At 38.2% G+C, this 25106-nt stretch overlaps 1 protein-coding gene across 5 annotated transcripts in view; it reads left to right on the plus strand.

Moving 5' to 3' along the window:
* The window catches only part of LOC150108743 (twitchin-like), a 2666638-nt gene that overhangs the window by 1230687 nt on the left and 1410845 nt on the right, over positions 1-25106 (plus strand). For all 5 annotated transcript variants that reach the window (XM_090390962.1, XM_090390961.1, XM_090390964.1 and 2 more), the window contains 2 exons: positions 12920-13219; positions 19855-20157. In XM_090390962.1, the coding sequence (XP_090247088.1) occupies positions 12920-13219; positions 19855-20157 (603 nt within the window). The remainder of the gene's footprint in view (positions 1-12919; positions 13220-19854; positions 20158-25106) is intronic.

Raw genomic sequence — 25106 nt, forward strand, 5'->3', positions numbered from 1 at the left:
TGGTTATAAATGAGGAAGTAAGTGGCATGAGTATGTAAAATGAGAGAATAGGTGTGAAAGATAAACAGGGAGGCTCAGGGTGGACAGGGGTACACAGCATGAGAAAGGTGGATGCTCCAAGAGGATGTGAGAGTATGTGTAGACAGGAAAGGAATGGGATGAACTGGGATCAAGTTGGAATTGAAAAGGGTTCTAAAATGAAGAGGCAGAAAGGGAAATGGCCCCAGTCAAGCATGGAGAGATCACATCAAATGAGTGTTTTCAGTGGGACTAGCTGTAGATCCTGGAATGAGCTGTTGTGTTTATATACAAATACCAGAAGTGTAAGAAACAAGGCAGATGAAATGGTTGCATTAATTGAGTCTGTTTATCCAAAAATTATTGGAATAAGTGAGACATGGCTAGATGAGGATGACATCCTGACAGGAATAGAGATGGAAGGATATGATGTGTTTCGTGAGGATATAAGGGGTAAAAAGGGAGGGGGAGTACTTTTGATGATAGAGAAAGAGTTATGCCCATACACAGTAAAGATGCAAGAGGGAAATAGTGCCAGTGGTTTTGAGGCAGTATGGTGTGAGATAGAGGTGAATGAAATTAAATGAAATACTTGGTTGGATGTTGTTATAGACAGGAAATGTGGATGGTAGTGACTATGAAATGTATAATCAAATTAGCCAAACAAATAAGAAAGGAGTGATCATTATGGGTGATTTTAATTATAGCAATATAGACTGGAATAATGAGATAACAACTGGAAGTAAAGAAAATGAGTTTCTTGAGTTTTTGAGGGATAACTACCTGAGATAGTATGTAACAGAGGGCACACGAGGATTGGGAGGGGGGGGGGGGGCTTGGATTTGGTCATCTCATCAGAGAATGTAATTACAAATGAAGTGTCAAATCACCCACCAATTGGTGAGAGTGAAAATGAGGTGATTACCTGGGTGGGTGCCAGCAGTGTGAGGACCTCTGTAAGAAAAGGGTATATGTGGAATTACAAGGGGGGGGGGTGATTATGAAGAGCTCAGGAGACAGCTTGTGGATGTAACATGGAATGAGGAGTAAGTTGGAAAAGAGATCAATGCAGATTGGGGCTTTTCAAAAACTATCTAGTAGATGTCTAAGTGTATTCCAAGGAGGAGAATTTTAAATAAGGTAGCTGTGAGATGGATGAATAAAGAGATTAAGCATGTGATATAGAAAAAGAGGGCATTGTGGAGGCAGCATAAAAGAAGTGGAAATAACCAATTCCACTACAAAGACCAGGCAAGGAAGTTGACTTGGTTGGTGAGGGTAGCTAAAGAGAGGTATGAACAGCAGTTAGCTAATGAAGCCAAAAAGAATCCTAAAGAGTTCTTTCGATACGTAGCCAGCAAAAGAAAGAATGATTATGGAAGGATGACACTGATTGGAGAAAATGGTATTAAGACAGTTGTTGCAGAAGGTGTGGTGGAGATACTTGATGAGCAGTTCATAAAGGTCTTTCAATCTTGTGAAGGTGACTTTGTAGAGAGATTGAGAGCAGTTGATAATGGGGGAAGAAAGACTGACTGTAAGTGAGCAAGAGGTGTATGGGGAGTTGAGCAAACTAGATGTAAATAAGGCTGTGGGACTTGATAATATATCATCACATATTCTGAAGGAATATGCCACGGATTTGATGCCAGCCTTGACATATTTTTTTAATACAGTCTTGCACTCGGTCAAGTTCCTAAGGAGTGGAAGGAGGGCAAGATTGTGCCACTTCATAAAGGAGGTGATCGAACCCAAGCATCAAACTATAGGCCTATCTGTTTGTCTAGTGCTGTAATTAAGTTGTTGGAGAATCTTATGAAAACTACAATCCAGAATTGAGTTGACAACAATGGTATTATCCTTGATGTACAGCATGGATTTGCTAAAGGGTAGTCATGTTTTAGTAATCTATTTACTTATTACAATAAGGTGACTGTTTCCATGGACAGATGAGAAGGGTGCACAGTAATATACTTAGATTTCCCAAAGGTTTTTGATAGATTACTACATGATAATTTGATAGTCAAACTAGAGTGAATGGGGTTGGATATTAGATTGGTGCATTGGATTGGAGACTGGCTATCTGATAAGTATCAAATTGTGTATGGGCGGAGCGATATCCAGGACCCTTGAGGCACACTAGTGGTGTGCCTCAAGGGTCTGTTTTAGGGCCATTGCTCTTTAACTTGTATATTACTGATATTGGTGAAGATTTGGATGACAATATTCTGTTGTTTGCAAATGATGCAAAGTTGGGATGAACCATGAAGAGTAGTGAAGTTGTTGTGGCCTTACAAGAAGACGTGAATAAATTGAGTGATTGGGCACATGAATGTGGATATTAGTTCAATGTTGCAAAATGTAAGGTTTAATTTGGAAAAGAAAAATGGGATGCAGAATTTATGCTTGGCGAGGATATATTGTCGGAGGTGGAAGGAATAAGAGATCTGTGGTGATAGTGGATAAGGATCTGAAATTTAGCGGATACATAGCCAAAATTGTGAAGACAACACAAAGGTTTCTGGGAATGATGCAGAGGACACTGACTTGTAAAAGTAGGGAAATTCTTGTTCCTTTGTATAAGGCTTTGATTAGGCCACACATGGACTATTGTGCCCAAATTTGGTCACATGGTTTTCAGAAGGATGAAGAGATGTTGAAAAGGGTCCAAAGGTGACTGACTAAGGTAGTTTCTGACCTTTGGAATGTCAAGTATGAGGAAAGATTGAGAAGATGTAATTTGCAGAGTCTGGTGGATAGGAGGAAGAGGGGGAGATATGATAGAGACCTACAAGTTATTAAGTGTTTGTTATAGGATCAATGCTGGAGAAGTTCTACAGAAAATAGTGGGAGATCAGCAGAGAACCAGAGGTCATTCCTGGAAGCTGTATAATGAGAGTGTGAGTAGGGGAGTGAGAAGCAGGTTTTTTTTCATGCAGTGTTATGAATGATTGGAATGCCTTGCCTAAGAGTTTGGTGTCTGCAGAGAATTTGAATGTGTTTAAATCATGGTATGATGAGCTGTGTGTTTGATAAAAGGACCTCCTAGATGAATCTTTATATTCATGGGGGTCTTGGGTAATAATAATAATAATAATCTATTTGTGTAGCTTATATTACAGCGAAGATAATTAAAATTATTTTGCTGAGTTTTTTTTTTTTATTTTTATGTTGAGCCCATATGTGAGAGATTGGTTGATGAACCTGTAATACATTATTATTTATATATGGGTAATGGATGGGAAAGAAAGAACTAGTTTACATTTGATTTAAAAGTCTGTATATCATATTCCTTGGGAAACACATCAGGGGGAAGAATGTTCCACAATACAGTATAGGGATGAAGGAGAAGGAAAGGAAACTTGTTCTGTGGGTTTCAAGGTGCACTGTGAAGGGATATTGAACAGCAGCAGCACGTATTCCAACAGACAGTAGTAAGTGAGTGAATTGCTTCGAGCTCTTAATACACAATCTGTAAATACACTAACTTTTGTTTCATCAAAATATAATTTTTCAAATTGAAAACGGAATGGATATAAGCTAGATCCCAGCCTTACTTCTGTATTTTTATTCATTTTTTACTCCTGTTTTATTATTTTCACACACACACACACACACACACACACAATTTTATTTGTGTGTGTGTGTGTGTGTGTGTGTGTGAGTGAAGTAATCAGTCAGTGTGTTAATGCAGGGAGACTAGAATTATCAAGGGTGGCCACTTGTGGGAATAGGTGATTGGGAGAAGTCAGAAAATAGATCAAGTAATGCTGAATCAAGTGAAGTCTGGAGGGGATAATGATAGGTATAGAAACAGTGACATTTTTATTCTTTTTATTATTATTATTATTACATTAGATAGGGTAAACGGCCCTGCCTACTCACCATATGGGAACAAATTGGCGTTAGCTGATTTTTTTAAATTTTATTATTATTATTCATGACACCTCCAAGGAGTCCAAAGACTCATTATGGGAGGACACCCATTGTACAACTCTCTGTCTCCATCACTACACCGAACCTCTACTACCAATTGTCTACATCAGTGCCATCTACTTCTCACCACAGCTAGTATTTTTTGTTCTGAAGGGCCAGTTTGTCTATATGAGGGATGAAAAACCAGAGTTTCCAGGAGAAAAATCTCTGCTATTTCCGTATCTTCTTCTTATTGTGCTATCTTCTATCGAAGGTCAGCGACTATCTTGGCAAACAAACTGCGCTCTTGTGCTAATCTGAGCACTTGTGCACTGCTCTTTCCTGTCCACATCTTGATATTGTCAAACCATAATATTCTTTTTCTTCCTCTAGTTCCTTTTCCACCAATTCTTCCTATCAAAACAAAATATTTTAGCTGATCTCATACAGAAGTATGAGATCAGCTAAAATATTCCTCCCATCATGACGAGACTCGAGCTTTAGCCTTTTCCGATTGAAGGGCACAATTGTGATATTATTATTATGATGATGATGCTTTATGATAATGCCAGGAGTATCTGGAATCAAGGAGATGAATTGGTGGTGCTGATAGCACCGGACGGTCATTACTACGATCTCTGAGATGTGGTTGATAGAAGATGATATACTAACAGGAATAGAAATAGCAGGGTTCAGCATTTTTCAACAGGATGAGAAGGAAAAATGCATTAGTGCAGTGATGCTTATGATAAGTGATGACTTATGTCCTCTCAGAGTGGAGAATTTGGAGGGCAATCACACTCATGGTTTTGAAAGCATGTAGTGTGAAGTAGGGATGGGCAAGACAAGATATTTAGTGGGGTGTTGCTGCAAGCCAGGGACCACAGAGGATAAGGAGCAGATGTTCAAGGAGTTGAGCTTGGAAAGTGCAAGAAGAATGGTGGTTATGAGAGATTTTAACTATAGCATTATGAATTGGGAAGAAGACTGCATACAGTAATAAGGGAAATGGTTTTGACTTAGAAGATGAATAGACATGCAGGAGTATCAAAGAGAGAATTGTGAAGGAATATTTATTAGTAGCAATAGTAAGCTGTATACCATTAGTGAAGAAAAGGACACAATTTGGTATAAAGTGGATGACAAACTATATCATACAGGAACTGCAAGTTAAAAAGAGGTTCGGGAGGAGATATAAGGAGAGGGATGGAGAGCACATCTATGAAGAATATAAGACTCAGGCCAGGAGAGAGTAACGAGTATGGTAAGAAAGGCAAAACTGGAATATGAGAAGAGATTGCCCTGAGATCCAAAGAAAATGCTAAGTAATTTTTTAACAATGTGGCCAGTAGGTGGAGAAATGATTGTGGAAGAATGACATTATTGGAAAAAAAATGGGAATAGAGTGACTGATGGAAAGGACATAATGGAGTTGTTTAATGAACACTTTATTGGGTTATTTCATCCTAGAGGAGTTGGTTTTAATACTAGAGGGATAGGGGGAGGTTTAAGGTTTAGAAGTGCAAGAGGAGAATGTGTTTCAAATACTAAGTTCTCTAGATGTCAATAAAGCAGTGGGAATGGATGGAATTTTGTCATTGGTTTTGAGAGAACTGAAAGCTCCATTGACCTAGCTTTTTAATGAAAGTCTGGCAATGGGAAATGTGCCCAAGGAATGGAAGGAGGATATCTGCTACCACCATTGCATAATGGTGGTAGCAGACTGAGTGTGTCAAATTGTAGACAAATTTGTGTTTCATCAGTAGTTGCTAAGATCTTGGAGAAACTAGCGAGAGACGATATACAGCTTTGGGCAGATGAAGGTAACGTTATCTGTGAGAGTCAACATCGATTTGTTAAGATGCTCTTGTTTTAGTGATATGGTTGCCTTTTATAATAAAGTGACAAGAGCTGTTGATGAGAAAAGGCATATTCTGCTTCTTTTTTTTTTTTTTTTTTCCAAATGCATTTGACAGGGTACCACATGATATTTAAGCTGATATTTAAGTTACATCACATGAGGCTAAATACTCTGTCGGAGGATATGTACTGGAAGAGGTAGGAGAGGCAAGAGATCTGAATGTAATGATTAATAGAAACCTGAAATTCAGGGACCATATTGCAAAGGTTGTGAAGGTAACCCAAAGGATTGCTGCAATACTGACAAGGATGCTCACTTGCAGAGATAAAAGAGTTGTCATGTGCTAGGGAACTGACAGTGCCTTTAACCTGGCTTTTCAATGAAAGTCTGGCTTCGGCAAAGGTGCCCAGGAAATGAAAGGAAGGTAAGATAGTGCCATTGCACAAGGGTGGTAACAGACTGGAAGTGTCTAATTATAGACCAGTCTGTGTGTCATCAGTAGTTGTTAAGATTTTGGAGAAAGTAGTGAGGGACCGTATACAGCACTGGGCAGATGAGGGTAATGTTATCTGTGAGAGTCAACATGGATTTGTGAAAGGGCGCTCTTATTTTAGCAATATGCTAGCCTTTTATAATAAAGTTACAAGAACATTAGATGACGGAAAGGCATATACTGCAATTTTCTTAGACTTAGCAAAGGCATTTGACAGGGTGCCACATGATAAGCTGATTTAAGTTGCAACACATGGGTCTGGATGTCAGATTGGTCAACTGGATTCAGGATTGGCTGTCTGATAGGTATCGGAGAGTTGTGTATGGTGGAGAAGTTTCAAGGAGATAGATGGTTACAAGTGGGGTCCCACAGGGCTCAGTACTTGGACCTATATTGTTTAACCTTTATATCAATGACATTGCCAGTGGATTGCAAGAGGATATTCAGTTGTTTGCAGATGATGCGAAGCTGGGAAGGATTATTAGTAATAGTGCAGATGTGGTAGCCCTGCAAGAGGATTTAAATAAGCTAGATAGATGGGCAAATGAATGGGGGTCTCAGTTTAATGCAGCAAAATGTAAGGTCTTGAGGTTTGGGAAACATCAATGGGATGCTGCATACTCTATGGGAGAAGTTATACTGGAGGAAGTTGGGGAGACAAGAGATCTGGGGTTGATGATTGATAGAAACCTGAAGTTTAGGGGACATATTGCAAAGGTGGTGAAGGTAACACTGAGGATTGCTGCAATTATGAGAAGGACACTGACCTGCAGAGATAAGTGGGTTATCATTCCGTTGTATAAGTCTCTGATCAGACCACACTTGGATTATTGTTTTCAGATTTGGTCCCCAGGATTTGAAGGGGATAAATTAACTGTGGAAAAGATACAAAGACAGATGACAAAGATGGTCTCAGGACTGTACAAGGATAGTTATGAGAATCAGCTGAGGGAATGTGGACTGCAGAGTTTGGCGGATAGAAGAAGGAGAGGTTATATGATTGAGACTTTTAAATTGTTGAGAGGTGGTTACAGGGTTGACACTGGGGAGTTCTTTTGCTTGGTTGAACAGCATGAAGGAGTGATGACAAGGGGCCATCCCTGGAAGTTACGAAAGGAAACTGTGAGCAAGAGGGTGAGCAGTGGTTTCTTTGTATGGACGGGGATTGAACCATGGAATGCATTGCCTGATAGAGTGGTGAGAGCGAGAATGGTCAATGAGTTTAAGGAGTGGTATGATAGACTTTGTGTTTCTAAGAGGGGGGGGGGGACCTTCCCTCGATGAGTCTTGACAGACTTTATGTTCTTAGGAAGGATCTCCCACGATGAGTGTCTTGACTCCATGGAGGCCTGAATAATAATAATAATAATAATAATAATTTGATAAATCCCTAATCAGACCACACTTGGACTACTATTCTCAAATTTCGTTCCCAGGATTTGAAGAGGATAAATTAACTGTGGAAAGGATGCATAGGCAAATAACTAAGATAGTGTCAGGACTGTACAATGTTAGGAAGTACAATGACAGGCTGATGGAATGTGGACTACATAGCTTGGTGTATAGAATAAGGAGAGGTGATATGATTGAGACTTTTAAACTGTTGAGAGGTGGGTGTTCATGGTTGACATTGGGGAGTTCTTTCACTTGGTGGAATAGAGTGAAGGAGCGATGACAAAGGGCTATGAAAGTTATGAAAGTTCTTACCCTGGAAGTTATGAAAGGAAGCTGTGAGCAAGCGGGTGAAGAGTGGGTTCTTTGCTTGGAGGGTGGATGAACTGTGGAATGATGCATTGGCTGATAGAGTAGTTTGAGCATGAACTGTCAGTGAGTTGAAGGAGTTGTATGATCGACTTTGTGTTTTCTATGATGGATCACCTACAATGAGTTTTTTGACTCCGTGAAGGCCTGATTCATCATTATCATAATAATAAAATATTGCAGTTGCTTTATTACTTGCCGAAATACTTGCTTTTAGCTAATTCTTCAAAAACTTGTTCTTAATGGCAAAATTTACTTGGGAAATTAGATTGAAAACCAAGTTTATATAAAATTACTTGGTATCTTGAATACATAATTGCAATTATGAATGCAATTGTGAGAAGGACACTGACCTGGAAATAAGAGGGTTATCATTCTGTTGTATAAGTCTCTGATCAGACCACACTTTGACAATTGTTCTGAGATTTGGTCCCCAGGATTTGAAGGGGATAAATTAACTGTGGAAAGGATACAAAGACAGATGACAAAGATGGTTTCAGGACTGTACAAGGATAGTTATGAGGATCGGCCGAGGGAATGTGGACTGTAGAGTTTGGTGGATAGAAGAAGGAGAGGTGATATGATTGAGACTTTTAAACTGTTGAGAAGTGGTTACAGGGTTGATACTGGGGAGTTCTTTCACTTGGTTGAACAGCACGAAGGAGTGATGACAAGAGGCTATCCCTGGAAGTTACGAAAGGAAACTGTGAGCAAAAGGGTGAGGAGTGGTTTCTTTGTTTGGAGGGTGGTCGAACCATGGAATGCATTGCCTGATGGAGTGGTGAGAGCGTGAATGGTCAATGAGTTTAAGGAGTGGTATGATAGACTTTGTGTTTCTAAGGGGGGGGGACCTTCCCTCGATGAGTCTTGACAGACTTTATGTTCTTAGGAAGGACCTCCAATGATGAGTCTTTTGACTCCATGGAGGCCTTAATAATAATAATAATAATAATAATAATAATATACCCAAGTTAAAAACACTTTCTACATCTATCTCTCATTTGGAGATTTTATTTAATAAGGTCAAAGCACCTTGTGGCAACTTGTTTAGATAAATTTCATAAGCTCTGCATTACTTCAACCTTATCATTGTCAGGTCTGGCTCCCACTGACGAGACCTCAATAAAGGTCGAAACCAGTATGGGTAGTTACCATTGCCTTTAATGCATAGCATCATACATCTCCGCAAGGGGATGAGCTTTACATTAAGAGAAAAATCCTAAGGAAAGTGATCAGAACTTAATCCACCTTTACCATGAGTTGCCTCAGATGGCACTACCACAATTTGCCTCAGACTTGCACTACGTGCAGGTGCAAACTTGACCTACCTGTCTGTTTATTTTCTTGGGAAGTAGGATTAAAAACCAAGTTTATATAAAATTACTTGGTATCTTGAATGCCATCCTATCCCATTGCTTTATTGACATTCAGAGTACCCAGTATTTGAAACACACTTTCTTCTTGCGCTTCTAAACCTCGAGCCTGTTCTGTCCCTTCTATATTAAAACCTACTTCTCCAGAATGAAATACCCAATCAAGTGTTATTATTATTATTATTATTATTATTATTATTATTACGGGTATCTCCATGGAGTCAGTAGACTCATCGCGGGAGACCCAAACTAGCAAAACAATATCTGTCATATCTCTTCTTGAATTCATTTACAGATGAAGAGCTCAGAACAAAGTCAGGCAATGAATTCCACTCATTCACCACCCTCCAGGCAAAAAACCTTGTTCTGACACCTTTGTTAACCACACTCTTCTTTAATTTCCAGAGATGACCTCTTGTTCTTCCATCACTATCACACAGCTGAAACATTTCCCCTGCATCAATCCTATAAAAACCTTTTAGTAATTTGAATGTTTCTATCATATCCCCTCTTCTTCGCCTATCAACCAATCTCTGCAATCCACAAGCTCTCAATCTATCAATGTAGGGAGCATTTTTTATATCACTCACCAACTTGGTCACTCTTCTCTGAACCCTCTCCACAGCCTCCTCATCTCCAAGGAATCCAGGTGACCAGACCTGAGCACAGTAATCCAAATGTGGAAGTATCAATGCTTTATAAAGGGGAATAATAACCTCTTTATCTCTGGATGTCAGTGTGTTCCTCAACAACCAAGTAATTCTATGTGCAATCTTGGACACCTTAGCAATGTGTCCTCTGAACTTCATCTCCTTATCTACCAATACCCCTAAGTCCCTAGCCTCATCAATCTCTTGGAGTACCTTTCCATCGATGTAGTACACAGCTGGTAATCTTTTAATCCCAAAATGCAAGACTTTACACTTTTCCACATTGAACTGACATCCATTTTCTTTTGCCCATTTTACCAGCTTATTTAAATCCTCCTGCAAACTTTCAACATCAGCTTGATTTTTTATTGCACTACACAACTTTGCATCATCAGCAAACAACTGAATATCTCCCTTTAAGCCGTTTCCTATATCATTTATATACAAATTAAACAACATTGGCCCAAGCACAGAGCCCTGAGGCACACCACTGGTCACCTGCCTCATTCTGGACTCGGCTCCTCCATACACCACCTTATGGTATCTCTCCCTGAGCCATTCTCCTATCCATATCACCAATTTAATATCCATTCCCATCTGCTCCAATTTGAGTAACAGTGTTCTATGGGGTATCCTGTCAAAAGCCTTAGCAAAATCCAGAAGTACCACTGTGTAGCCAGTTCCTTTGTCCAACTCTGATGTTATTCTATTATGGATAGTTAATAGATTGCTAAGGCAGGATCTACCTTTAACAAAACCATGTTGGCCTCTATAGAGTATCATATCCTGATCCACCCATTCTTGAATTTTGTCTTTAACCAACTTTTCCAATACTTTTACCACTACTCCTGAGATGGTGATTGGTCTGTAATTCAATACTGCAGTTTTAGAGCCACCCTTATGCAAAGGAACCACTTTGCCTAACTTCCACTCCCTAGGGACCATACCAGAGTTCAAACTTAAATTAAATATCCAGGTAAGAGGGGTTGACAATTCATTTGCACATTCACGCAACACCCGAGCTGATATTCCATCTAAGCCTACCGCAGTGTTTGCATTTAAGTTTCGCAATATATTTAATACCTCTGATTCTTTAGCTTCAATTCTCACATTAGGTATTGCTATAGGTATAGAGATATCCTCACTTGGGTGATAGACTTTTGAGAAGTGATCACTCAGTAACTCGACTATTACATCTGATTTTGTCACCTCAATACCATCAGCACCCACTAAGGTTATCCTTCCGAAGTCATTTTTCCTCTTACTTGCCACATAGCGGAAGAACTCTTTGGGATTACCCTTGATCTCTTTGGCTAAGTTACTTGAACAACTTGACTATGTCCTTTGCATCAGTCACTCTATTTCAGTTTTTATCTAACAATGTCATTCTTCCGCAATCATTTCTCCTCCTACGTGCCACATAGCGAAAAAAAATTCCTTAGGATTTTCTTTGGATCTCGGGGCTAATCTTTTTTCATATTCCAGTTTTGCCTTCCTTACCATACTAGTCACTCTCCTGGATTGCAGGGATATTCAGATGTTTGCAGATGATGTGAAGCTGGGAATGGTTATTAGTGATAGTGCAGATGTGGTAACCCTGCAAGAAGATTTGAGTAAACTGAAGAGATGGGGAAAATGAATGGGTGGTAACAGTTTAATTCAGCTAAAAGGGAAGTCTTGATTTTTGGGAAACATTGATGTGAGGCTGCATACTTCGGAGGAACTGTACTGGAAGAAGTAGGAGAGACAAGGGATCTGGGGGTGATGATTGATAGAGACCTGAAATCAGGGAGAGTATTGCAAAAATGGTGAAGGTAACCCAAAGGATTGCTGCTATACTGAGAAGGATGCTGACCTGTAGAGATGAAAGAATTGTTATTTGATCCCCATGATTTGAAGGGGTAAATTAATCATCTCATACTTGCTCACCTAAGGCTGCTTCAAGTGTACTGTACACATGTTGTTTATCTGCATCCTCCCTTGATCTGATTCAAATTGAAGTGCAATCCATAGGTATATATAAGTTCTTTTGAGGATACTCCAAAAATTTACTCCAAATTTACTCCAAAAATTTACTCCTATACTTTCCATCAGTGGGATACAAACCCATAGCTGTTGGCTGGTGAGCAGTGATGCTATTCAGTTGTTCAATCAGGCTGTTAAGATATACCCTCAGTTTTACTGATTTTGTACAAACTAGAAAAACTCTTTACATCTGCCTGAAAGGCAATAAGAAATACATATTTGTCCATCACATAGTGAGTCAGATTTGGCAGTCCACCTTTATCCTTGGTGAAAGATTTGCCAAACTATAATTTGTTCATCCACAATAAGTAGTTCACCATAATGAGATCATATGTATTTTGTACATTCTTTTAGGCAGATATAAACAATTTTACTAGTCTGCACAAATTTAGTTGACTTGCTGACATATGACACTAGCCTGTTTGAACAACTAAATAGCATCTTTAGCTAAAATCTGAGAGTCCATAATTATGAGACCACTATTATCTTATTTTCCATAGAATTATCTTTACAGGATGCTATCTAAAAGTTTAGCGCTCACTTTTTCCATTGTATCTTTTTAAAAAAAATTTCTACCATATACTTATGTTTAGTATACGGTAGAAATATTTGTGCTCTGATAATACTGATTTCAATGCAATTCAAATTTCATATTTATTCATTTTCATATTTAATTTTCTCCAAAAATTGGTAAATTAATACTTTAAAAAAAAAGAAAAAAAAGTAAGATGAATGATAATTAGCATCTGAATTGTGCTACACATATTGATTTCTTCAATTTTAATTTTTATTACACACCTGTTTAATTATTCTTAATATATAGGTAAACCAAGTAAACCCAAAGGACCTCTGGAAGTAACTGATGTCCATGCTGAAGGATGCAAATTGAAGTGGGACAAACCAGAAGATGATGGTGGTGAACCAATTCAACAATATGTTATTGAAAAAATGGATACAGATACTGGGCGATGGGTACCAGTAACAACTACAAAGGAACCTGAAGCTGAAATTTCTGGACTTGTGCCTGGTAAAGAATATAAATTCCGTGTCAGAGCAGCAAACTCAGAAGGAGAATCTGAACCCTTAGAGACAGATCTTCCTATTCTAGCCAAAAATCCATATGGTAAAGTACAATTTTGAACTGGAAAAGATTGCACAATTTATGAAGTTAATTCTTTGTGAATTTCTTCATATTTTACTTCATTAAAAAAGTTTCCATTTTCAGGTTCCGCTACAGAGTTGCTAATGTTCTGCAGTTAGAAGATGTTGTACTCTTGCAACTAGAAATTATGTTTTAAGCTTTGTTAATGTATAAACATTTAAATTTGAATGCTCCTTAAACTCATTCACTGATAATGATGATGCACTCTTCACTTATGAGAAAAATCTATCTCATACACTCCTTTTAATTATGGTTATACCCGTCTTCTAAGGATGACTAATATATATCAATAATGAAAGATCTACTGCATCTATACTCTATGTTTTTTGTAAATTTCTAAAGCTGAATAGCTGTTGTTAATACATTATTTTTAAAAACTTTTTTCCTCTCATGTGAAGGAGGACATGAATACTAAAGTGTGCATTATTATAACTTTACAGTTCTTTACAAAACCTTAGATTTGGAAGCCAAAAAAAAAGAAAGTAAAAGTACAATCAGGAGGTATAATCATTAGTCTCAAATGACATCAATGATTTTATTTATTTTATTTTATAGCAGAGTACGAAACTCAGATCGAAATTCATCGAATCCATAGAGTTTCATGCCGAAAAAACAATCGGCGAGCCAAAGTGTAAGTAAATACTTGGGTAGTACAACACCAGGGCAACTCCATGCAAAGGTGGAGTAAGCTCTGACTTTAATATTCACTAACCTTAATATTCTCTCATAATGTAAAACACAGCTCCTAAGAGATGTATATATACTGTTTTATATTATGAAAAGAGGTCACTACCCAGACCAGTTTCGACTTTTTTTGAGGTCTCATCAGTGAGTAGGTAGAATGGGAGTTCATGTCTTTCATCATCGGCCTTTTGAGTATAAAGATTGCTGAGGGTCAGCAGGTAGTAATAGGGGAAGTTAAGAAAGGTAGAGTAGGATAGTAGGAGGTAAAAAGAGGCCTCAGTCAACCTGTTTAGCTGTATAACCCAGAGGTTGTGGCTAAAAGGTCTGTAAAACATAATCTCCTTACACCTGTTCTAAAAAAAAAACTTAAAATTTACACTTCACTTTACCCGAAAAACATAACTTTAGATTAGATTAATTTAAGTGTCTGGAGACATCATCTCGTAACCCCCCAAAAAAGAAAAATGTTTGTTAAAATTTGGAACTTAGATTATTCTTAAACTATGCCTTACAACTGAAAGAAAACTGCGATAGCGGGATCCGTATTGAGGTGGACTTTATCAACCAGAGAGCCGAGAGTTGGGGGAAGAACCCGGCCTGAGTGATGCAGCCCACAAGGAGCTGCACACCTCGACATAAGCCTTCGCAGCCCGGGTTCTCAGGTCTACCCCCTCCTTAGTGGACTAGAGAACCAATAAGTTGTAGAATAGAATTAAGTATTTAGTTGATCCTGAAAGGAGGACAAGTTTTTAGTTTGCCCTTAACTCTTTTTTTGTTGTATGTTTCTGTAAGATTTGAGAAGCTACTGTTTTTTCCCAGCCATTTATTATTTGGTGAAGAGCTTTATACAACCTCATTTCCATTTCTTTGCTTAGTTCTGGGATTCCTTTTATCTGTGCTGGGTTTAGTTCACTTAATCTTTCTATATAGAGGTCTCCCCCCATTCAAAACTTATGGTCTCAGGACCTGTGAAGAGGAACATCGGTGCCCCTATTTTGTCTGTTGCCCTTTGTAGGATCACCTCAGAGTCTTCTGGAATTAAGTGCATTAGAACCCTTTGGGCATCCACTGCGGGGATGGATTCTTTCTCCGATTCCTCGGCTAGGGTAATATTGCTTTTTCTTGATTCCTCAGTCTCTTCTTGGTTTTCTATTCTGATCTCCCTTTCTTCCTCTTCCTCAGAGTCAGATACTTCTTCTGGGCATCTGTTATCTGGTTTTTCTCTTCGTTTCTCCTTCTTCAGGGCTGATTGGTCTTTTTTCTGTGTTGTTGCTGGCTTCCATTTCTTCTACTTCTGTGCTTTAATTGGTGGTCTCTTCCGTCTCGATGTGAGTTTTCCTTGCGTTACGTTTCTTTTTTTTTTTATTTTTCATTCTGAGTTTTTCGTGGTGGCAGCTTGATTTCCTGTTGTTACTGTCACGATAGCTGGGGGTTGGATGACTGGAGAGTCTTCCAGCTCCGTTGTTTTAGGCGCCTCTACTGTTTTGCCTATAGCGGGAATGTCATCCTGTTTTGTAGGTTGGTGATATAGCACCTCCTATTTGTTCTGCTTGTGTCCTGTTGGGACAAACGTCTACCTTGTGAGTTGTATTTCCACATTTCAGGCAAGGTGCCTCACACTGAGCAAGGGCATGTCCTGCTGTCATGCAGTTCCTGCATTTGTTCTTGGGGCAATTTGCACCTAGGTGTTCGAGTGATCCGCACCGAAAACATTGCTTTCTTACACCAGGGTAGTTGACTACTACCCTGGCAGAGCCTAGAAATTGTGGTCATTTTATCTGATATGTTGTTCTAATTACTCTGTAGGTTGGAGTGAAATAATATTTTAGCATGACATGTATAGTGGCATAATTGTTTTGCAGTAAATATTTTGTGTTATGTCCTTGCTGCCCTTATAAGTGTGGGCTGTTCTCTTCATTCCCAGAATAACAGTTTTAGCATTTTATTTGTCAACATTTGTAATCTGTTAAGTTTGTAATCTGTACAGAATTCATATGATGTAATTGCATATCTTAAAATGTTTTCACATAATGATTTATTGATTAGTATCTTTATGTGTGTCAGGGCAATGTTTTTTAATTGATATAGTTTGCTTGCTATTATCCTGAGTTTGTTGTGTAGATAATTTGTATGGCTATTCCAGCTTTGATCAGTATTCGAAGTGAAGTCCGAGATAACGTGTTGTTTTCAACTATGTGATGGTTGTCATTTTTTGATTAGTGCTTAATGTATAGGAGGATGGATGTTGGATAGTGAGATATTTAGTTTCTAAGGGTAGGGTCTGTGGGTGTTTGAATATCATTTGCTTCATTTTTTCAGGGTTTATATATATATGCTGTTTTCAGTTAGCCAATAATAATAATAGCAATAATAATCTTCTGTTCCTTCTTTTGAAAAACCAAAGAAAGAAAGAATATTGTAAATAATATTTCATCCAGAAGTGATCACTCAGTGAAAGAGAAAATACTGCATATTTGAATTATTCAAAAAAAAGAAGCTTTTTATTCCCATATAGAGAGTAAGCAAGCTGTTTTAAGCCCTATCTAACTTTTGGAGACTGAGTGGGCAATTCAATCTCCACTGGTACCCAATAAGAGATAGCTGGCCCAAGGCTATCACTAATTAAGTGGCACACAGTGAAGAGAGACAGCTCAACAAGTGCCGCCATCTCGTGGTCCCTAACCCTAACACAATATATTTAATATCTGAAATAGTGTGGGTTCTACGGTCAATTTTCTTGAGTTTACGGGAGAAAAAACCTGCTTGCCCGTTCCAGAGATCGAATAACTTGGGAACCAGTTGAAAAAACATGTCTTAGAAAAATTTCCTTTAGTGGCTGACTAGATTCGAAAGCAAGTCTTCCTTTGTGTGGCCAAGCGCCATGGTGTGCAAACACCACATCCATTGAGCTACACAGGTTCGTTGATTTGTATTATTATTATTATTACATGACACTCCAGGGAGTCTAAAGACTCATCGAGGGAGGGTACCTACTCTAAACTCTCTGTCTCCACCAATCAGTTCACCAACTACAGCAAACTGCATCATCTACACCAACGCAATCTATTGCCCACTACCACCACTAGTATTTTCATGGACATTCACAAACATCTATGGCCATGGTGGAATTTGAACCCATAGCCTTTTGGCCAGAGAGTGGATACGCTAACTACTCGGCCAACTAAGCCGGCAATGTATATTTTTGATATTTCCTTTTCTCTTGAAATTATCATAATTTTTGTCTTTTTAAAGTTGAAACTGAGGCCATACTGTTTGCTGCACTTGAAGGTTTCATTTAGAGGGAGAAACTTAAGCAGTGATTGTACTTGAATTTGGACTGGAATGAAATTATGAGTGGTAAAATATATGGTGATTCTATTATTAAGGGTATGGAGAGGCAGTATGCCTGAGGAGTGCTTGGCTGGTGCCTCTCTTTATTGCTGGCTTAAGGAATAAGGATCAACAATTATGTTGATCCTTATTCACGGAATAAATTGCAGAATAGAGGGGATATAAATTGGCAAGGGACTACTGAAATTAGTGACATGTATATCAGTTCTAAAGCTGGTACAAGAACTAAAAGGAATCTGCAATTTTTGTATACAAATGCATAATTTGATATATTCAATAATTTGATCATAATTTCCATCTTTGTAGTTCAGCAATGAAATCTGTTCTAATGGAAACATCAATATAATTAGATACTTTCCTACAAAGCATAGCATGATCACTGTTACCAACTGTGTAAAAATAGTCATATTCTTAACAGAGATCCCTTTCTGATGCTATGAACAAATCTTACACTCTTTGCCCTTGAGTTCCTTCTTTCAAATGCTGCTTGAGAAAGTTGTCTCGTAACAATTCATTACATTCCTCTTCATCCTTATCATGAGATTTCTCTTCTACCTAATCATTGTTTGGATAATTAAAGTCAACCATAATGATCACTCATTTAGTACCTATAAGACTAAATTAGCAGACCATTTTATCATCCCCTGCAACTGAGCCGCCTGGTCTGTAGCAACATCTCACTATATATTTCATTCTGTTAGCCTCCACTTGACAACAGATAATATCCTCAAACTCACTGCTACTACATGGGACATCAGCAGTTCTCACACTCCATTTTAGCATATCCCACACATGTTCAATTAAGTTACAGTCAGAGGAGTGTGGGGGCCAAGGCAAGTAGTGAATTCATCGACGTGTTCCTCCAAATACGCAGTAGTTGTACGAGCCTGATGACAAGGTGTATTTTCCTGTTGAAAGATGGCATTGTGATCAGGGTAGACCTCCTACCAAATGTGAACTGGCCATCAGCATGGTGCAGCAGGGAATGAGACTTATCACTCCACATGACCTACTTCCATCTGTTGAGGGTCCATTGCCAACATTCATTGGCCCATGTGAGGCATTGTTTGCGAGCCTGAGGTGAAGCAAGGTAAGGTGCATGGTGGATGTGGAAATGGATTGAACAGCCCCACTGTTGCACTGGTGGATGAGCTGTGTGACTGTTGCACGTTGTTGCCTATATACTAGTCATGACACCCAATGCTCACCTCTAGGATCAACCACACATGGCTGACCAGTGAGTCCCTCTGCTCGATGTCTGTTCATGGGTAATCCAGTCCTGATACATCCTTGATACAGTAGCACAGGAGCAACTATTAAACCATTAAGTGCAACTGTTTCTAAGATACTGGCACTTACCCTCTGGGCCCCAACTATCTACCTATCAGTCAAATTGGCTTTCATCACCACATTTCCCCATTACCGGCAAATCTTTACTGATTACATATAGAGGATAGATGTGCCCATTTATAGTAACTGCATGTGACATCGATATCATGTGGTATCTCGTGCCAAATATGTAAATCAGGGAGAGTATTCTGAATGCTAACTCAGTGTATTTCCATCCCTTCAACAGGGGGTGGAAACACACTGCATAACCATGTTCAAAGCTGTTCATATCTTTATTATATTTGCATACCATAGCTGAACATTCTCACACATTTCCTCATTCCTCCCTTGATGATCTAGTTTCCCTGACTCATTCAAGTGCAGGCCATACCCTTTATACAAGTCTTTTCTGCCATCAAATTCACTCCACACATTTAAAAATGTGCATCCATTTCTTCTATCATTGCCAGGCTTCTTGACTCTGTACTGTCGCATCTGGGTAGTAAATCTACAATTTTTAGTCTCACATTTTTTTCTCATTTCTTCCAATAGAATTTTCATATACTGTCTCATACTATATTTATCGCTACTTAAATTATTAGTTCCTACAAGAACGGCTATCTCTTTTACTTTTCTTTTCTGTTTTTTGATTACATTTGTCATATCTTTAATTTTATTTTTATCCCTGGGAAGCTAGAAATAGGGACTCGCTCAGCAAGCACAAATTTTGTGATTGAATCACCATACCATATCACCTCTTTTTTCTTAGATTTTAATCAACTTACCTTGTTGTTATTGTTATTATTATTATTATTACCAAGTTCAGTGCTTCCTACAAGTTCAGATAGCCTTGAACTGGTTTAAGGCTATATTGTTGCCTGAATATAATATCTCATGTTTGTTGCTGAGAAGTATCTCACTTGTTTTTGTTTTCTTTTTCAATAATGCTTATTATGTCAACTGGTACTAATTCAGTTCTTCTGCTACTTCTATTTATTTTCCATTAATGCTTATATTGATGGTGGCAATCTTGAAACCTGCTGATGCTAATTTGGCATGGTTCCATATGCTATCTAACCCTTATTTCCTCTCATTATCAGACTTAAACTCTTAAGTCACCTTTAGTTGAAATCAGTGTATGTTGTTTTACTGCCATTATAATCAAACCTTAAATACTTTTTATGTTATTATATATTCTTTAAAAATAAATACTTATTTTGTTTCTTTTGTAGATGAGCCTGGAAAACCAGGTAAACCTGCAGCTAAAGACTGGGATAAGCACCATGTTGATTTGATGTGGAATCCACCTCTTTCAGATGGTGGCTCACCAGTAACAAGTTATATTATAGAAAAGAAGGATAAATATAGTTCAAAATGGCAAAAAGCTATTGAAATCATTGGAGACAAATGTGAAGCTCAAGTACCAGACCTAATTGAAGGCATGGAATATCAGTTCAGAGTGAAAGCAGTAAATAAAGCTGGGCCAGGCACTCCTAGTGATGCAAGTGATGTGGTTGTGGCAAAAGCTAGATTTTGTAAGAGCTTAAAATCATTTTCATTGTTTAATTTATATATCAAAGCATATAAATATGATGTTCATATTTCTCATTTGCATGATAAGATAACGAAAGGTGGTTTGAAGCTTATGTTAATATTAAAGAAATATTGAGCAACTAATTATTAATGATTAAATATTGCTTACTAATTGTTAATAGTAATTAAGTATTCATCATAAACCTTCATAGATTTTTTTTTTTACAAAATTCAGTTGTTTTTACATAATTCATCATATCAAAAAAGTTCAGAAATTCATACCGACTTAATCACTATATTAAAAACTGTTAAATATATTTAGACAATTTGTATTCAAATGTGAATTTTTCTGAAAGTGTGTTTATATTTTTCAGAGAAATGAAATTGTATCATGCATAAAATCTTCTTCTTCTTCTTCTTCTTATTATTATTATTCAAGCCTCTATGGAGTCAAAAGACTCATTGTGGGAGGTCCTCCCTAAGAAACACAAATTCTATCAAGACTCATCGAGGGGAGGTTCCCCCCCCCCCCTAAGAAGCACAAAGTCTATCATAGCACTCCATGAACTCATTGACCATTCTCGCTCTCACCACTCCATCAGGCAATGCATTCCATGGTTCAACCACCCTCCATGCAAAGAAACCACTCCTCATCCTCTTGCTCACAGTTTCCTTTTGTAACTTCCAGGGATGGCCTTTTGTCATCACTCCTTCCCGCTGTTCAACCAAGTGAAAGAACTTCCCAGTGTCAACGCTGTAATCACCTCTCAACAGTTTAAAAGTCTCGATCATATCATCTCTCCTTCTTCTATCCACCAAACTCTTCAGTCCACATTCCCTCAGCTGATCCTCATAACTATCATTGTACAGTCCTGAAACCATCTTTGTTATCTGCCATTGTACCCTTTCCACAGTTAATTTATCCCCTTCAAATCCTGGGGACCAAATCTGAGAAAAATAGTCCAAGTGTGGTCTGATCAGGGTCTTATACAACGGAATGATAACTGTTTTATCTCTGCAGGTCAGCGTACTTTTCATTATTGCAGCAATCCTCTGTGTTACCTTCACCACCTATGCAATATGTCCCCTGAATTTCAGGTTTCTATCGATCATCAACACCAGATCTCTTGTCTCCCCTACTTCCTCCAGTATAATTCCCACCATAGAGTATGCAGTGTTCTATCGATGTTTCCCAAACCTTAAGACCTTAAATATTGCTGCATTAAACCGATACCCCCAATTTATTTGCTCATCTATCTAGCTTATTCAAATCCTCTTGCAGGGCTGCCACATCTGCACTATTACTAATAATCCTTCCCAGCGTCGCATCATCTGCAAACAACTGAATATCTCCTTGCAATCCACTGGCAATGTCATTGATATAAAGGTTAAACAATATAGGTCCCAGTACTTAGACCTGTGGGACACCGCTTGTAACCCTCTGCTTCCTTGAAACTGCCCCACCATACACAACTCTCTGATACCTATCGGACAGCCAATCCTGAATCCAGTTGACCAATCTGACATCCAGGCGCATGTACTGAAACTTTAATATCAGCTTATCATGTGGCACTCTGTCAAATGCCTTTGCTAAGTCTAAGAAAATGGCAGTACATGCCTTTCCCTCATCTAATGCTCTTGTAACTTTATCATTAAAGGCTAGCATATTGCTAAAGCAAGAGCGCCCCCCCTTCAGAAATTCATGTTGACTCTCCCAGATAACATTACCCTTATCTGCCCAATGCTGTATACGGTCCTTCACTACTTTCTCCAAGATCTTACTAACTACTGATGACACACAAACTGGTCTATAATTAGACACTTCCACTCTGCCCGCCCTTATGCAATGCTATCTTACCTTCCTTCCATTCCATGGGCACCTTTCCTGCAGCCAGACTTTCATTGAAAAGCCAGGTCAAAGGCACTGTCAGGTTCCTAGCACATTCTCTCAAAACTTGTGGTGAAATACCATCCAGTCTCAAAGCTTTACTGACATCCAGAGTACTCAGTATTTAAACACACTCTCCTCCTGTACCTGTAAACCTCGAAGCTGCCCTATCCCTCTAGTATTAAAACTGACTCCTCCAGGATGAAATACTCCAATAAAGTGTTCATTGAACAATTCCACTATGTCCTCTCTGCATAAGTCACTCTATTTCCATTTTATCCCACAATATCATTCTTCCACAATCATTTCTTCTTCTACTGTCCACATATCTAAAAAATTCTCTAGGATTTTCTTTGGATCCTAGGGCTAATCTCCTCTCATATTCCAGTTTCGTCTTCCTTACCACACTAATCACTCTTCTGGCCTCTGTCTTATACTCTTCATGCATCTTCTGTTCACCTGTATCCTTATATCTTTTCCACAACCTCTTTTTCGAATGCAGTTCCTGTTTAATATTGTTTGTCATCCACTTTACTCCAAATTGTGTCCTCTTGTTCACTCGTGGTATATGACCTACCATAATTTCCCACGTATCTCAGATCAGATTTTTCCCATATACAGCATTTAATACTTTTTATCAATGAATTAATGAATGACAATTCATTCTCTCTTTGAATATATTCTTCATAATTATTCCACTTAACAGATGGTGATATGAATGCAGATTCAAATTATTATTATTAATATTATTTTAGTAACCTCCACGGAGTTAATAGACTCATCATGAAAGGCTCACTCAACCAGCAACATGTCTGTCATAGTGAACTTTGCATTCCAGCAATGCATTTTACTCACCAATGACTCTCCACATAAAAAATCTTCTCATCGTACCCTTCTTCACCACGTCTTTTTTACAAATTCCAGGGAGAGCCTCTCATTCTTCCCATCTTAACATCCAATCTTTTTATTTCTTTTGCTAGTCTTCAGCACATTTGTTCTAATTACAATGAAAGCCAATTAGTCTAATAGCACATTCACTCCACGGTGTATACTGGTATTTTGGATGTAATTCCATGTCTGTTAATCAGGTAGAATCCCATAACCAATTTGAAGGTCTCTATCATATCTCCTCTTTTTCTCCTATCCATCAAACTCTGTAATCCATATTCCCTCAACTGCTCTGCATAACCAACACTCTAGGTACCGATATCACTTTGGTTATTTGTCCGTGGAACCTCTCTAGTGTTTCCACATCACAATAAAACTAGGTGACTCTGTTCTGACTAATGTCTTATTAGTCAGAACACATAGTCACATGATAAGAACACATAGAACACATGTGATAAGGAGAGGCACCACCATCTCTTTATTCCCGCATGCCAGTGTACTTTTATCACAGCAGAATACAGTGTGCAGTCTTTTTGACACTTGCAATGTGCACTAAGAACTTTACTCCATCATCTACCATCACTCCAAGATTCTGAAGTCATCCATGTCCTGAAGCTAAAAGTGTATTCAAAACTTCTTGTAGAGAATTAACTTTAGCAGTACTCCTGATAATTCTGCCTAAATTTGCATCATCATCAAACAAATTTGAAGATCCCAGTCAGTCTATGTGAAATATTATTAACAAATAAGTTAAACAGTGGAGGGGGGGGGGTGAAGAGCAGAACCCTAAAGCATACTACTGGTCATCTTCCTTTTCTGAGACATGACTACATCATATACAACTTTCTACTATCTTTCCGAAAGCCAGTCTTCAATCATCTAATCAATCTGTTATCTAATCCCATCTTCTTTACCTTATATACCAATCTGTCATGTGGTAATCTATCAAATGCCTTTGCAAAGTCTAAGAAAATGCCAGCCTGATTGGCCGAGTGGTTAGCAGATCTTCTCTCCAGCCAATGAAGGCTGTGGGTTTGAATCCTGCCATGGGCATGGATGTTTGTTTGTGAAAATACTAGTGGTGATGGTGGTCAGCAATAGGTGGTATTGGTGTAGATGATGAAGGTAGTTGCGGCTGGTGGAGTGGTGGAGACGGAAAGTTGTAGAGTAGGTACCCTCCGTCTATAAGTCTTTGGACTCCCTGGAGGTTTTATGTAATAATAATAAAATCACTATATGAATCTCCCTCATCCAAGTTATTTGTCACCTGATCATAAAATGTAAACAGATTGCTAAAACAAAACCTGTCTTTAACAAATGGATTCTGATCATCATAGAGAATCTTATGTCCATCAACCTGATCCTGTATTCTATTACTTATCAATTTCTCCAAACACTTTGACCACAACCATAGATATACAGACTTGTCTATAATTGAAAACTTCTGTTCTAGAATCATATTTATGTAGAGGTTCCATTTTGTCTTTTTTTCACTACTTAGGAACCTTTCCCACTGCAAGACTTTCACTAAATAACCATTTTAAGGGCATGACTAACTTTTGCACATTCTTTAGAAATATGTGGCTATATGTCATCCATTCCCACAGCTTTATTAACATCTAACCCAAGCAATACTTGATACACTTGATTCTTTCACCTTTAATTCTCCTAATTCTTGCCTTCCTTCTGCACGTTACACAGTATCATCCACTCCAGTATAATATACATTGATGATTTTTTCATTAAATAATTCCGTTATATCATTTGCTCTGGTTCTCTTGCTTTCCACATAGCAGAAAAATTTCTTTGGATTAGCTTTCACCTGACTGGGTAATCTCCTGTCATATTCTGCTTTTTTATGCAATTGTTTGTGTTAGACTGCCTTATTATTTCCTATGCACTGTCCTCATCTTTTATGAATGATTCATCAACCCAATGTACTCATGCTAGTTGAGTAAAGAGCTTCTTATAATCACCCACTTATAATTCCACATATATACAGTATATATCTTCTTGATAACAATATTTTCCTGTTTGACTACCTTCCAAACAGGAAGAGATATACACTATCTCTTTTTTCTGAACTGTATTCCTATAATTAAAATCTATTAACTTAATTTTCCCTAATAATTGATGTTTTTAGCTAATCCATACAGGTGAGTGCAATGGTTTCCT

The sequence above is a fragment of the Typopeltis vanoorti genome, chromosome 3, assembly GCF_054136105.1.
Source record: "Typopeltis vanoorti isolate ZY-2024b chromosome 3, IOZ_Tvanoo_1.0, whole genome shotgun sequence".
Lineage (NCBI taxonomy): Eukaryota > Metazoa > Arthropoda > Arachnida > Uropygi > Thelyphonidae > Typopeltis > Typopeltis vanoorti.